The following is a 16,575-nucleotide window of genomic DNA, read 5'->3' on the forward strand; positions in this document are numbered from 1 at the left end:
CTTCCAATGTGTGAATGGCTCCTTCGAAAATCTTAACAAATCTGGGCATTAACAAGCGCGCACCGACAACTGGAAGGCATAAAACGTTTTCCAACACAATTAGCTAAATAACATAATTTTGCGAAACACGTAAACCCGGCCGGGTTGAGCGGGTAGCGTTAGCGAGCGCTAAGCGGCATGCGCGGGACAGCGTGCGCGCGGCACGTGCGGCAGTGCAGCAAAGCTAAATGCTCCTTGTTCTCTCGCTCTTGCTTAGGCTCTCTGCCGCTACCTTGCGCCAACCCCTCAGGGAACAGAAATCGTCCATCGGTGCTCACTGCCCGCTCTGCAAGGACCAACAGGCGTTATGAAGGGTTGCCATGTCTGTTGGACTCCCCACTGGGAGTCAACATGGGGACAAACAGAATGTAACCCCTCAACTGACCCCCTGCAGTTCATTCTGCCCCCCCCCCCTCACCATGATTCACAGTGAACCGCAGCTTCTGAATGACTGCCAAGTTCCCACTGACCCTGTAGATCCCATCCGTCTCCAGCCCTAAAACATACAAACGAAAAATCATGAAGGACATTCATCAAACGAAACATTGGTTTGAATCACAAACCGTCCACGTTGATCCCACTCAAAACCGATCACCAATGTCTCACCACCACCAGAGATGTGACTGACTCAGTTCAGCACTCCTGCAGACCACTCACTTTGTGAATTACCTATTTGAGTCAGAGTGGCAGGTAAAATGAACATTTAAAAATACCGCTGAATCATCTAAGGACCTGTATTTACCAGTCAAAAACTGATTCACCAGTTTCATTAAATATTTAATATCATTCATTCATTCATCTTCTGTCAAAATATCTGTAAATATATCTTACTCCAAAGTGCACTTCAAGAAATCTTCAAAGCATGAACACAATGGGTGTTTCTCAATACCAAGAATACAAAGAACATACTTGTGTTCTTGGCAACAACATTCTTGCTAACTTGTCTTCCAAAAATAAACTGGGGATGCAATGAATCATAAAATTGTTCTCATTGGTAAGGATGCAAATGCATCCTTGATATTTGGGTCTGGGCAAGAATGACATTCAGGGATATTTACCACCTTCCTTACTTGTGTTTTTGAGTACTGGAACCACACTTTGGCCATGGATGATGACATCAAATGCTTATGCGAGAACACAAGAACAGGCAAGTATGCATATTGATAAACACCCAATGTTAAATTAAGATTCTTAAGTGTACGATATGGAACGTATTGCAGATCATCATTGATACTGTTAATATCTTGCATGCATTTCTGCATATTTGTGAATAAATTGAAGGTATCTGTTAGTGCATTACAGATGTGTTTTTAAGAAGACTCGAAGATGCCTTAAGCTCATCTGAACACAAAATTCCTGCAAATACTGGACATATGTTGCAAATGCAGAAGTATATTATATCGAAGTAATTATATCCAATTATAAAAAAGTTATCTTGATTTATAGACAAGCAGAGTTAGACTGGCCATCTGGCATACTGGGCATTTTTCCAATGGACCAATGGGCATGTGGGCTGGCAAAATTTATAGAGGGGGACCCCTGGTCAACAAAGGCATATATTACCATGGGGGACCAGGGTCCCCAGCCCAGGGTGAATTTTCAATCCCAGCCCAACCCTACAGTTAGTCCATGTTAGCATATCTGTTGTAGGTTTAGCCAAATTGCTAATGATCCTGTGGTATTGGGTGTTAGTTTGTAGCTCATTGCACTAATTGCTAGGACCTTATGGGCCAAAGGAGGACCCACCTCTCCTCTCCACGGCCTCTGTGCACATTTTGACGAAGCGGGGCACTGTGGTCTTCTCTCTCTCACACAGCGTCTCCAGGCGGCACCCAAACACCTGATCTGTGTACAGAGACCGGGGGACACCAGGTGTGTTAGCGCAAACGTATTAGCGAGAACGCGTTAGCGAGAACGTGTTAGCTTGATGAATAGTAAGGCATCCGCCTGCCTCACCCTTAATGAGCCCCTTCTCCTGGAGAGTCTGTAGGGGGGGCCTCTTCTGGATGAACTTCCTCAGCCGGCTCTTCACCCGCTTTTTCTCTGAGGTCTCCAGGTTGGACACTGAGCGAGGCACTGTGTTTGAGGGGAGCAAAGAGACAGTTTCTGCTGGGAGTGGTCTATAGGAGGGAAAACGCTAAAAGATGCCGGGACCACCTCGGGCAGCAGCAGCGGGAGGGCGGTGGCTCTACCCCTTCTGAATTTCCAAACCGTATACAATAGGGTGGGGTGAAAAAAATCAAAATTTCCAATAGCAATTTCCAATAGTGCGGAAAAGTTGTCACTGGACCTCGTTATTAAACGTGCAAAATATCTTTGAAATAGGCTAATATTTTCAGGTTCAGCGACGCGATCGAAGTTCTCACCTGTTACATCTCACCTGTTTGTTTTTTTCACCTCACCCTAGTATACAAACAGTATTTCGAAAATTTGGTGAAAATGATGAAATAGATGAAATGTAATAATATTATGTACACAACGTGTTCCTATCAGTGACATTGATCCAATTCACTGAAGAACGTTCCTACCTGCCATTGGACTGTTTTGTGCTACTTGCTCACATACATATTTGTCTTCTTGCGAGTCCCATCCTGAGGACCTAAGGCAAAGCATCTATCTATCCATCCATCCATCTACCAACTGCTTATCCAGGGATGAGCCTGGAGCCCATCTCAGTTACTGGGCACGAGGCCGAGGAACACCATGGATGGAATAATGGTCCAGCAGAGGGCATACACACATGCTCACACTGTGGACAATTTTGAGATGCCAAATCTCAAAACTAGAGGTCTTTGGACTGCAGAAGGAAACCCTAGTCCAGGTTGGAACTGCAAACACGTGGAGCAAGAGTGGGATTAGAACCCATGACCATTGTAATCAGAGGTGTCACAGCACAGCTAATGCTACAATGCATTATTCCGTTGGTCCCCAGAACTGGAACTTAAAAACACTGATCAACAAAATCCTCAAATTTTGGAATCAGCTGCCCTAATATAACCATAATATAATATAATATATAATATAACCAGCCTTAAGTGGTTTGAGATGTTATACTGAGTGAAAGGGACCCTGCAATGTTGGCTGCTGTTGGAGTTGTCAGTGTGGATGTGACAATATGAGTGTACAACCAGGGTGTCCTGAAGTACTGGCCCGCAAGCCGGAGACTGTTCTATCCAGCCTGCAATGTGCTTTTTAATCATTGTTAAATCCGGTCCACTGATGGGTGTAATGTCAATCCACTCAGCAATGGTGATAAAACAGTACTGATTTTTTGACAAGTTTTAATGCCATATATAATTTTAAATATATAAAGAAATAAAAACCCTCAACCACAGCTTGAACCGAAGATCTCATAGGCAGCACCGATGTGACCCGGCCGGCAGGTGGTGATGGAAGCACGGTATTGTGGGTAGGAGAGCGAGGCTTACAGGAGGACTTGTGCCCGGATCGGCCTTCGTCCTCGTCCCCGCTCTGGTCCAGCATGTCCACACTGCTGGACCTCCGCAGAGAGTAGAGCAGCACATTGTCCAGGGGGTTCTCACGGTCCTGCAGTGAACAGCCAGCCAAGCAGTTCAGTTCATGTACACACACAAGCACACGCCCAAGTGTCAGAATCAACTGCCGACTCACCAGCCGGTCGATAACACTACGCAGGGTGTTAAACCACTCCATGATCACAGAATCCGTCTCTGACTGCAGCAGGAATTCATTCCCAGTGACTGTCCTTAACTGGAAGGAGAGGGAGGGGTTTGGAATTTTCTGTGAGCGTCCGTGCCAAAAAAAACAAACACCACCACCCCACCCCCCCGCACAGACAGAGCCGTGTACAACAACCCGCACATTCACTGCTGGTGGCATGGGGAGGAAGTGGTCAAGAATCGCTTAAGAAGTGATGAAACACAAAAACGGAGAAGGAAGACGAGATGCAGAGCGATGCAACAATGTGTGCCAGCCAGCAAGTGTTACACAAACTTTCCAATGCACAGACTGCCATCGAATCGCAAAACACGCAGAGCGTGCACCACACAGGGGGGGCCACCCCCCCGCATAGCGCTGAACCTGCTCGTCCTTTGAACCCAGGCTGAGCCCTCGTTATCGAGGGGGTCTTTTTGGTGCTGGGCCCCCCCACCATCTGTATTCAAAGGTACCCCAAAGCTTTTTCTAATTCTCTGACCCCTATGTATACAATAAACATCACACTAGGAACCCCCCTCCCCCCCAGTAGCTTTTAGGGGAAACCCCTTGTGTTCTGCACACTCATCATTTCAGGTTCTTTTCCACACCCCTGCCAGGCACCTGACCTGCCCTTATCACCAAATCAGTTTGTCCGGTTCCTCAGCATACCAAGCAACATTTACTGCATCGGCCAAGTATGTTTGTTGCTTCGCAGCTTCCTCCTTCTCTCTCTCTTTATCTCTACCAGCCTTCTTCCTTCCCGGTTCCTCTTACCCTGAAGACATTCTTCTTGCTGGACAGCTCGGTGGCCCAGTGCAGCTGAGCCCCACGTAGGTCCACACTGCTGTCTGGCTTGCTGTTCCCAGGCCTCTGCGTGAAAATCACCCCACAAAGGTCACAGGGATCCCCAGCAAGAGCACCCCCCCCCCCCCAAGTCCTAGGACAAATATATAAGCGTAGCTCTCAAGGTTTTACAGAAAACATCAGAAAGGAGAAACACGACACCCACAAAATCCCAAACACCGAAACATTCAGGGATTCGGGGCCACTGGGATTTTTCAGAACGACTCCACTGTGGAAATCGGAAATCTGACGACACGTGCTGGTTCAAAGTCTGTAACCGGTCCTGAACGCAGACGGAGGGACCGAGACTGGATCATATGAAGCACAAAGGGCTTTGTTCGCACCCACACCGTGTGCCCGGGGCCATCGGCGGGAGCACAGCTGATGTTTACATATCCGCACAGGGAAATGCCTGCGTGCGCACAGGGACAGGTCCCGACGATGACAGTTACTGCATTTCCCGGGCTGCCCCCAGGGCAAAAGCCAGGATGATTTTACCGCAAAAGGGCTGGTTCTGAGCCACCTGCTTTACCTGCGCATGGGACGGGGGCGGGGTGTTAGCTCGGCGGTTTTTAGTGTGGTGTGTTTATGATCAGATTGGCGATTCAAATCCCATGGTCACCATTGGGCCCTTCATCAACGCCCTTTAACCTTTTAATTTTATCTCCAGGGTCGGTCCAATATAGATACCAATTAAATGTGAATAGCTTCAGAGTATTGGTGAGTATTGCTCAGTATCTGTGAGTATAGTCTGTTATGATGTGTATGAGTATGATGATACACTGCCTTCCTGTGAGTGAGTCTGGGTCACTGCAGTGATGATTGGTAGCGATTATGAAAAGATGTTGTCAGCCTACCCAGCTGGAGGGTGTCTGAGACTTGGGGTCCTTGAAGAAGACCAGGCTGTTGCCCACCAGAACCACCCAAGAGGGGCTCCAGTTCTTTCTGGGAAGGGAGACAAGTAAGGAATAAAAGATTGATCTGTTACACACAGGAACACACAGACATACAGGCACACAGCAACACACACTGGCACACAGCAACACACACAGGGACACACACAGGGACACACACAGGGAGACACACAGGGAGACACACAGGGAGACACACAAGGAGACACACAGGGACACACTGATAAACAGTGACACATGGGGATATAGTGACTGCCCGGGACACACTGACAGACAGGGACAGACGGGGACAGACGGGGACACACTGACAGACGGGGACAGACGGGGACACACTGACAGACAGGGACACACTGACAGACAGGGACACACTGACAGACAGGGTCAGACGGGGACAGACAGGGACACACTGACAGACAGGGACAGACTGACAGACGGGGACAGACAGGGACACACTGACAGATGGGGACAGACTGACAGACAGGGACACACTGACAGACGGGGACAGACTGACAGACGGGGACACACTGACAGACGGGGACACATGGAACATACCAATAAACAGGGAGACACGGGGACACACTCTATCCCAGATACCAAAGCCATAAGGTGGGGGATACCCGATACCCAGAAGGGCATGCCAGTCCATCACAGGGCACAGACAGACACACTCACACACTACAGGAAATGTAGTGACACAGATTAGCATAACTGCACATCTTTGGGCTGTAGGCGGACACCGACGTAACACGGGGAGAACATGCAAACTGCACACACAGAAGCAGAGGTGGGATTCAAATACCCTAACAAGGTATGAGGCAGCAGCGCCACCCACGGAGTGAGCCCTTGACGAGCCATCTCTCAGTGCAAATCAGTTACCTCACTGGGTTTAATGGTTGGATTGACTTTTATTCAGAGATTTTTTAAAACCAGCCTTCCGGGATGAAACTGACAACCTTGCAAAATCACTCTTTGAATGTTTCTCACACCGATTCCCTTATGCACATTTGGCAGTGGAAAGTAGGGCCGCATTTCTTATCCTTAGAGTTTGACAGGACTCCCGAAAACAGCTTGATGCAGCAAACTATTAAGCGGTGTGTAAGAATGGGATTTTTGGAGTTGTAATAGGTTTCTTGTTTTTGTAGCATATTAGACATCATGCATTGTTAATACCTTAAGACTTTCAACAAAACGTAAAAGACTATTTGTGATAAATAAAAACTATTTAGGTTCTCTGAAAAGCAATGGAAACCAAACTGAAAAACACTATAAAAACTGACACACAACACACAGGTACACACTGAGGGGCATAAGAGAGAGTTTGATATTGGGGGCTGGGGGTCACAACTTAATTTAAATGCAATAATCAGTTTTTTTGGGGTGGACAAATGAAGCCTAATTAAATATTGGGGGGGTGCACATCCCCCCCATCCTCCCTAGTTCCTACTCCCCCTTTACACTAACCTTACACCCACGTTACATCACAACATAAACAGCATCCAAGCACCAATAAACAAGCACAAGCCTTCGGCACCAATGGAGTCCCGTTGTGACGAGTGCGCTGATTCCTGAGTGCGGAGGCTCACCTTAGCTTCCTGCCGCCTTCCGCGATCTTCGTCTTATTCAGCATCCCTGCTTTCTCCAGCTCCTGCAAGGATCAGAGGGCAGGGAGGCGCAGGGAGTCACTGCACAGTGCGAGCCGACCTGCTTTCATCTTTGCCCAAATGCAGGAGGGAGAGACAGTGGACTTTGAAGCAGGTTACTGTAGAAGATGAATGGGAGCCTCACCGGGGTGATGATGCTCCCAGAACCATCCACGCAGCTGTCCGGGGAGGGTTCATCTGCGTCCCCGCTGGTCACATGACCGGTCACATGATCTACACAGAACTGGCCCTGCAGAGAGGGGAGAGCGGGGTCGTAAAAGGGAGGGACCACGCGGGGCGACTTCCTGTGAGAGACCTGGTGCCGGTTCGGGACGGGCGACTACCTTCGCATCCTGCAGCAAGGGCAGCGCCAACGGGCGGCTACCACTGGGCTGCCCTGTCCTCCCTGACAGGGCGAAAGGGTGCTGGGTGTCATCCAAGTTCCGGGAGGTGTCGCTGAGGCTGTCCGAGGAGGTGGCCCAGTTCATGTCCTGTGTGAAGGCATGTGGAGGGGGCAGCATTACACACAACAGCCACTTTCAATATTTCAGTCACTTTACTTATCCTCAAAAGGTTTCCCCATCGGTCCACCCAGAATCTGTTGACTGGCATTCTCTTTGGGAGGGGGACCCTGCCCTGCCCCCCCCCCCCCCATATCTTCCAGGAGAGGCTCTGTCATGGTAAGGATTATAAAACCCAAACACTAAGGTTCTTCATTCCAACCCAAGAACTTTCGTGCTTTGAGGTCTGCGTTCTCTGGACATTCCAATGATGCTTCCAGACACCATGTGACTCTCAATACACTGGTGATACTGCTAGCGTTACGGCGCCACACCAAAGGATCAAAGCATGTCATCATCTCCCTACAGTAGTGTTTCTCAACCCAGTCCTTGGGGGCCCCCCAGACAGTCCACAGCCAATCAAGAACACCGAATATCTGCTACAGGTGTGTTGGGAGCTGGGAAGCAGGGAAAGTGTGGACTCTCTGGGAGTTCCTGAGGACCGGGTGATGAAGCACCGTGCTAGAGAAAGCATTTCCTTGCAGTCCTTCAGACCAGGAGTTTATCATGATGTAATTAACAGAACTCACATCTTGGACAACATCGACAAAATTCGGCCCAACAGGTGACTCTCAACAAATGCTAATATCCACTGCCCACCTGCCAGCGCTCAAACAGCAGCCCCTATAGACCCACAGAGACGGTCGGTCACCGGCTCCACAACAAGCAGATACGTGCTTCTGGGACTAGTCTGGACATTTCTTGCAGTCATTAAGTTTGTCATTTTTACGAGGGTTTAAGTCCTTTAAGGATATCCTTAACACACCATGAATTCACGACTTCCTTTAGACCTTCTGTGTAAAATCAGGTCAAGTCCAGACCGGAAATTCAGAGTGCAGTTACGGATGCAACATATTCACGTCCATCTCTCACCCCTCCAAACATCTGTTAAAAATAAGTCACAATTTTCCTGTCTGTTTGAAAACAACCATAGTGACTGACAGATAAAGTCATCTAGTTTTTGTCGAGGGAAGAACCAATCAGATACTGATATCAGATATCGGTATCGAGTATCAATGACAATGGGGATTTATGGGACCGATCTATTCAGTTCTATGTCATTGTACGTTCATGTCCACCTGCACATACTACCTCTTGTGTCTGCAGTGTGCCAGTAGAGCAGTACATTTTGCTAGAAGGAGCTGTACAGTCAGCAATTTGGAAGTAGTTCATATGTGAAGTTGTTACGCCAACATGTTCTACAGCTGCTTGCAGTATCTGCAAAGTCAGTGTTTCAGTGGGTGGCGGTAACACTGGCAGTTATAACGCAGCTGACTTACAGTGGCTTTGATCACATACAGTTAAAATATTTAATAGTAGTAGGCTTGGGTGATACCTAATTTTTTATACTGTCCAGACATTACACCATAGCATACATTATTTTGATGGCTTTTTAAAAGCAATGCTATTCCAGTATTTTGAAATACCCAAGGATACAGTTCAGCTGCAAGGAAATACCGCAGTATGCCGTTACCGTTACTTTGTCCAAGCCTAAGCAGCAGCCGTACTGCACTAATAAGTGTGTTTTTGGTTCGTCTTCATGAAAATAATGTCTTCAGTTACGAAGGTGTATGCCAAATGTGCGGTATCTGTGGTATAAGTGGACTGATGTACTCCAAACTTTGCATCATACAAGTGATTCTTAGGAAATGGGATACAAACTGACATCACTGCAGGATATCTTTGTACCAGATCGAAACACAATGACTAATATTTTCTGCCAAGTGTATTAAAATATGACAAAGCAGGTCGGGAAATGCGACAGGAATCGGCGGTGATTTAGGCGGTGACTCAGATGTGCCAGTGAGGTGATGCACTTGTTGGAAATACCTCTGATGTACAACCCCCCCCCCCCCAAAAGAAAAATAGACCTTTTTTTTTTCTCCAGGAAACAATTACCTGCTAGCAGGCAACCGCTCTGCTGACCGATAGTCAGCATTAATCACCTGATTAGTGGATGAAAATAGCATTTTAAAATCAGATCATTGTATTTGACTTCAACTGTGAAAAAGTACTGGGTATCAGCTGATACCCAAAGTCCAGGGCCGGTATGCATTAAGAATGGTCTTAAGAATGGTCGTACACTTGGACTTAAGAGTTAAAAAAAATCTTAGCAAATAGTGGGACCTAAGAGCATTGTATAAAGCTGCTATAAGTAACTTTCAGCAAAGTCTAAGCCCAATTCCTAAGTGCTGACGGAGCCAGCATTTAAGTGTCGTGAAATGAGGACTACAAATAAAATCCCGCCCCAAATACTGAGTTCAACCAATAGAGGAGCTGCACGGTGAATATATTAGTGACATTAAACCGTTAATGTAGAGCTTTATACAACATACCTTTAATTGGTTGTACGAAAATCTACCTAGCACATCACCAATCAATTTCCACTAATAGATGCACATGTATAAATTATGGGTCAAACGCAAAACTCATAGCAAGACATTGGATTCTAAAAGAAAACCAAACCGGACGAGAAACAAAACGGTTCTTTTGGCACAGTCGATGCTTAAATGGAAGGAGGTAGTGCGAGCAAAGTTTGGCCCAGCTGTTACAAGCACGGACAAAAAAAGCTTAGGAGGCTATTGCAAGCTCCGTAAATGCTGCGTCACCTCAGACAAGGCGTTCAGCAGAGGAATGTGAATAAAGGTGGTATAATGTTTTATAGACCTTGCCAAAGGAAATCACAGCTTATAAAGTAAGCATACAAGCTACAGGTTTGTGTCATTACTTATATTGCTCTTATGACCCTCGCTATAATAGATGATGATGATAATAATAATAATTATTATATTTTTCCAGTTGCCGAAAACGTAGCATCATTATAATAATAATAATGAACACTTTATTAATCCCTGTGAGGAAATTCTTTTTACGCCTCCCTCAACTTGCTCTTTGTAGAGCAAGCTGTCCGCAAAGGGCAGCCACCTGTAGTGGCGCCCAGGGAGCTGGGGGTTAAGGGCCTTGCTCAAGGACCCACAGACGTGCTGAGGCTGGGCTTGAACTGGCGACCTTGTGATTATAGGCACACGGCTTAGCCCACTGAGCCACACGCTGCCGCCAAAAAAATTTCTGGTAACCCCAGCTGCCAACACTCTCTTGCCGAGGTAACACGCTCTTTATTAGTAGTCCAGTCCAGAAAAGAACTACACCAGACACCCAAAGAGCACCAAACATCACCTTCAGTTCAACTGTAAGTGCATTTTTAGGTGACGTAGGAGATTGTATCCGGTTCCTAATTAGGTTGGTAACAAAAAGAATGACCTCATGATGGAGCCTGTACCTTTTTTATCGATTCACTATTGTCGTACATCTGCAGGACGTCCTTTCTTTGACGGAAGTGCGCGGTCTCCGTCTGGGTGCGCGTAGCGCTGCTGCCATCATTCAACTCCTAACTGGCTTAGGAGTCCTCTCCAGCTCTCTTAAATAATTTAGGAGCTGAGACCAAGTCTTAACAATGTTTATGCATGCCACTTATTCTTAAGTCTGGGAGTAGGAGCAAAATCACGTCACTCTTAGAATTGTGACGCATTTAAGAATGAAAGTTTTATGCATACCGGCCCAGGTATCGGTAATTGCTATTGGATCGGTGCAACCCTAAGTGATAATGTAGTATATATAGAGAAAAACACACAATTTAAACATTAGAATTCATACAAATGAATAATAAAACATTTTAGAATAAGAACTTCTTCTGTTCACCAAAAAGTTAGTTATATCTTGTGGGATGGGCTTCAGTTCCAAACCTAATCTCGGAGGCATCTCAACCATTCCAAGTATTTGCTAATTAACTGAGCTGGTGGCGAAATTAAATTGGTTAATTTGATGACGTACTGATTAGCCAAACAAGGTGTGCTAGTGGTTGAGTCAACGAGTATATTGGCTGGTTACTGCAAGTACTGGAGTGAATTTCAGAATGGTTTTGAAATGACCGACACACTGTGATACAAAACCATCATTTCACACCAACATGATCATTTAAATATAAATTTCATTGTCAGAATTTTGCACTATATTGTATGTTCAGCCCACATGGGTGACCAAGTGTGAATGAATGTGAAGGGTGAGTGTGTGTGCCCTGCGATGGGTTCGCACCCCATCCTGGGTTATTCCCCGCCTTGCACCGTATTGTTCGGGATCAGCTCTAGACCTCCACAATCCTTCATTGGACAAGTGGGCGCAGGAACGGCATGGATGGATGACCAGATCTCATATTAATGCGCGATTCCCATATGGGAATGCCGGACTTTCCCTGGGCGATACTGGATCTGAAGGCAACACGAGCCTGCAGGAGACAGAATGATGCGACAGTACCGGGACGAAAAACCGATCCACGCTCACGCACCTCAAAAAATGAAGTTCTGTTTAACACCCCCCCCCCCCCCCCGACTCATTGTCCTCCCCCCAAGAGAGAAAAGGAGACTCCATCTGAAAGCACTGGGTGTGACAGAAGTGAGAGCCCAGCAAAGAGTGAGGAAGGAAACTACGGTCGACCACACACTCTCGCTTACCTCAGGACTCTCGTCGGTGGGGAAAATATCCATTCAAATCTACTTTCCTCCTCTTGAGACAATATCTTCCTGTTTAACAGATGTACAAGTGAGCGAGCTTGTACAATTTCCGCCACTGCACAGTCATCGAAACAGCGCTGCTTCTCCCTCCAGAAATACATAAATTACCACCTGCTAAATTCAAACAATCAGCAGCTAAATCTGAAAAAAATTTAGATCCGGGGGAAAGATGTGTCAAACGGTTCAATTCTCGGCAAACGCACACCGTCACGTTGCTGCAAACGGCTGAGAAACACGTAGTACATCCTATGCACCGAGGATCATTTCAGTTACACATGGAAGAACGAGTTTAGTCACTTACAATCTGTTACACCACATTTACACACTGAAAAAGAGCCTCTCACATGCTGACACAGTCGGGACCGAGCGCTGAAGTTTGACACGCGCTGTCACACACGGGTACAGCTGAGAAAGTTTCACCAGAGTCATTTTTAAACAAGATGCCGCCTTCTACCTCTAACAACCCTGAGCGGAATACAGACAACAATCACGTCAAGTTAATTTACACACACATGCGGCCGTACGCAAATACACTCACCCAGGACCTGTGATTCGACTGGTCACCAAAGTCTGATTGCAGTCCGGAAAACAAACAAATCAGCTGTAAGGTATTCCTCACGTACAGTGGCAGCACGAGCACACGTGTGTGTGTGTGTGTGTGTGTGTGTGTGTGCATGCACCAGCATTCAGGAGAATGTGTGCGGCAGAGCCTCAGGCTGAAAGAGCAGGACACACACTCCTTCTCTCCGAGAGCATCCGCTTCCTCATTCTACCCGGAAATCACGTGAAGCTCAGTGGTGTCAAACACCACTCATTACCGCAGAGTGAGCGAGTGGCCTTTTCGAGGTGGAAACCACAGCGGGCTGAACGAGGCCCAGAAGACCAGGGGGGCCCAATGGACCGGCATCACGCAGAGACGGGGGCCGGCGGTGAAAGACACCCACCACTGATACTAATTCATTGCTGGCACTTTACAGTTCAGCACCATGTCCTACCTGTATGACATATTTTGTAGAGTGCTTGTATATTGTATGGTCCATCCATCCATGCATTTATTTTCTGATTTTCTGTACCCATTTATCCAATGCAGGGCCGCAGGGGTGTGGAGCCTATGCAGGAAGCTACAGGTGCAAGGCAGGGAATAACCCGGGATGGGGCACCAACTCAGCACAGCATAGTGCAGGAGTGGGCAATTTGACCCACAAAGGGCCGCTGTGTATGCGGGTTCTTACTGCAGCTCCCTAATTAGATTACCGATTAGAGGGCTGATTGGCTGAAGAGTCCTCACACCTGGGTTTGAACAGCTGACCTACAAGTTATCCCAAAAACCTGCATACACACCGGCCCTTTGTGGATAAGATTGCTCATCCTGCTATAACTGTACGATTGTGTTCATTATTCTGTTATTTGATATTTATTCCTCATCGCTATACGAGGTACACTGCACGAGGTATGCAAACCAGTACTTGAACAAATGGAAATAAAAGCCTCTGAATCCTTGACTGTAGGAAGAATGTCACAGCTGAGGGGGTCGTTTATCAAGATGAACCTAAACAAAGCACCGGATCTGGATAATAACACTGAGGAAAAAACAGACAACAACAATAATAATGCCATTTGCATTTTTCACATTAATATCCCCATAATGTGCATCCTCCTTTTATCTGTGTCATGGAGCTCAACGCAAATATGAACATTTGCATTTAAATATTCTTCACAGCAGCATGGAGGCAGACAATATAAGGCTCATAATTAGTATACAGATGGAACCGAGTTTACAGGAAACACACATAGGCCCCATTTAAAAGGAGCTGGGGTGTCAAACGTGCCATCTGCCTGACACCAACGTGGCTAAATTAATTAATGTAAACGGTGACAATTATCCAGGCATTACTTAGCATTCTCATTTCACCATTTCCGATACATTGTACAAGATGCACAGACATCTGCGTGTGGAATTCACCCAGATGGGCCCGGCCAGACACTCGTACCCGGAGCCAAAGGGCGATCCGAGTCGTACCCGACCAGGAAGGGCCAGATGAGGAGAGAAAGGCGGCAGAGACACATCCACACACACACACACACACACACACACACACGTACCCTGATGCCTTTTCCAGGGCTGAGACCAGCCAGTGACAGGTGGTTGGTGTTTTGGCTGAAGGTTCCTGCTTGCATGGGACTCGCCTGAAACGATCAGAGGAGGTCTGTAAAACCCCGGCAGTAACTGCGGCTTCCCCATAGGCTCCCGTTCTTGTCTCTCGCTCGCCCACGTTGCCAACGGCGACAAAAACACAGGGTTGCTGTTACCTGGCTGCGGCCTCGCCGGGGTGGCTTCCAGGAACGCTCACCACTCACACTGTTGACGTAGAAGCAGCGACCAGAAGCTGGATCCAGGTACTGCTCCCACATGTCCAGCACGTGCAGGGGGCGCTGGTCCAGGGCCGGGCTGGGGGGTCCCGGCTGATGCTTCACACCCTGCTGGTTACTATAGGACAGCGATTCCTGGGGGATGTGGCACGGTCCAGCTGGCTGTGGAGTCAGAGCAATGCCATTAGGAGACCCGGAGACACCCCCAGGAACCATGCAGGTACAGACCAACATCTATGTCCCTCAGAAATCACCTCGACCTGGACCACCGCTCACTGGGATCTACATCAGCCTCTGAGAAAACCTCCCCAATTTTAAGTTAATCTGTAATCCTATTACAACTTCAAGGTTTTCCTGTAGTTCGTTTATAGCTTGCTGTAGATTAAGGGCACCACATCAAAACAGTGAATTCAGTAAAAGTGAGGGGGGTTTGCAGAGTGTACATGGGCAAGAGGCACAGGGAAACAGGAAGTCAGCGAAAGACTGAGTATGAATTAGGTTGAGCCCCAACCTAACCATGCAAACAGCCAAGTCGTGCAGTTTGGAATAAAATACATTTATGCTACTATAAGATTAGGGAAGCACATAATTAACCATAAGATGTGCATGTGTAAGTTGCACGCGAGGAAAACACGTGTTTTCCTAAACGAACGATGTCCGGCGTTTATATGGGTGTATCGGATACTTAGAGGGTACTAAAGGTGCCTTTGTTACCATCGTTTTAACCAGACTAAATTACATTAACTGTGTGCTGACTGAGCGGCCCAGGAGATCACCAAGCCGCCAGAGATCTGCGTCAAAACCCCGCGCGACCCTCTCAAATTCTCCATACAATCTGTCTGACCAGCTTTCTAAAACGACACTCCTACGTTAAATTACGTTTTAACTGTATCAAAATAATTTTTGGCTCATAATCGTTAACTATGTAGATGCAAAGAGTTCAAATAGTTGAAAAGATGCAATTTTTTCTTTATAGTTTGAAAACTAATTGCCATGTCCTGAAATGCATCATGGACTAAAAAACGCTGGTTAGATTTCCCACGAATACCACACCAGCATTGATAATGCATGCTCAGGTCAGTAAACACACGCGAAAATCCCCCTTCGCCTCATTTTACGACGGCGGCACCGTTCGGCTGTGCTTCAGATAGCCACCAGAGGGCAGCATAAACAAATCCCTCAGTAATATCTCCAGCTTTTCGTAAGGTTACAAACATTACAGCTAAAATGCCTTTAACGTCCTCGAAACCTTTATTCAACGGCTTTTAACGCACGCCCCCGGTTTGCCCGCCTCTTTCTTATGAGATGCAGCTGTGCAATATAGGAACGTTACCTACGAGGCTTCAAGAGGAAATGGTGGTGGGTTCGTTGTATTTTGTACTACATGCTTTCCGGCTTGGTTGGACTGCATTTGTCAGTTCCTCTCTCACCGCAAAGCTGCCTGCACATTCATCTTCACCCCCAGAGCCTCTAAAACTGTGCTTTTTTTTTATTATTTTTTTACGCAGGCTGCAAATATGACGAGGTTCCTTAAATTAGGAGCTTAATTTGGAAGGGATTATGGGTGTGCACACGAGGGCTTGAGTCACGATGTTCCAGCTGTAAAATCAGCAGTATTAAGTTCAGCAGAAAACATCTAAAAATAAGATCCTGCAAAAATAAAATCAAGACAAGTGCAGCTGAACGTTTAACTGTCATTAGCCGTTAGTGGCGGATTCCAGGCAGGAACTTTTAAACAAAAAATAGACGGCGATGAGGAGCATCCACCCTCATCGTAGCTGAGTCCTAGCAAGATCGAAGCACACACCACCTTGTGGGACAGGAGCTTCTGACCCGAATGTGGCTCTAATCCCCTCTTACCATGCTTAGGGATGGGGTGGGGGGGGTTTATTGGTGGAGCCGTGAATCCATTAAGAAAGCGGGGGCTGTGTTGTTCTGCAGCACATGACCAGGCACCTGATGGCCAACC

General features: G+C 47.0%; 1 protein-coding gene across 3 annotated transcripts in view; it reads right to left on the reverse strand.

The window, feature by feature from the left end:
- The window catches only part of arhgap9 (Rho GTPase activating protein 9), a 39,587-nt gene that overhangs the window by 7,746 nt on the left and 15,266 nt on the right, over positions 1-16,575 (reverse strand). For 2 of the 3 annotated variants that reach the window (XM_023795413.2, XM_023795411.2), the window contains exons 4-16: positions 14,547-14,768; positions 14,340-14,423; positions 7,453-7,599; positions 7,254-7,358; positions 7,052-7,113; positions 5,415-5,502; positions 4,489-4,584; positions 3,670-3,768; positions 3,468-3,585; positions 1,996-2,115; positions 1,786-1,884; positions 458-535; positions 272-325 (exon numbers count right to left, since the gene is read on the reverse strand). In XM_023795413.2, coding sequence (XP_023651181.2) covers positions 272-325; positions 458-535; positions 1,786-1,884; positions 1,996-2,115; positions 3,468-3,585; positions 3,670-3,768; positions 4,489-4,584; positions 5,415-5,502; positions 7,052-7,113; positions 7,254-7,358; positions 7,453-7,599; positions 14,340-14,423; positions 14,547-14,768 — 1,372 coding nt within the window. The remainder of the gene's footprint in view (positions 1-271; positions 326-457; positions 536-1,785; positions 1,885-1,995; positions 2,116-3,467; positions 3,586-3,669; positions 3,769-4,488; positions 4,585-5,414; positions 5,503-7,051; positions 7,114-7,253; positions 7,359-7,452; positions 7,600-14,339; positions 14,424-14,546; positions 14,769-16,575) is intronic. The other variant, XM_023795412.2, reaches the window with a different exon arrangement.

The sequence above is a fragment of the Paramormyrops kingsleyae genome, chromosome 8 (assembly GCF_048594095.1).
Source record: "Paramormyrops kingsleyae isolate MSU_618 chromosome 8, PKINGS_0.4, whole genome shotgun sequence".
NCBI classification, from domain to species: domain Eukaryota; kingdom Metazoa; phylum Chordata; class Actinopteri; order Osteoglossiformes; family Mormyridae; genus Paramormyrops; species Paramormyrops kingsleyae.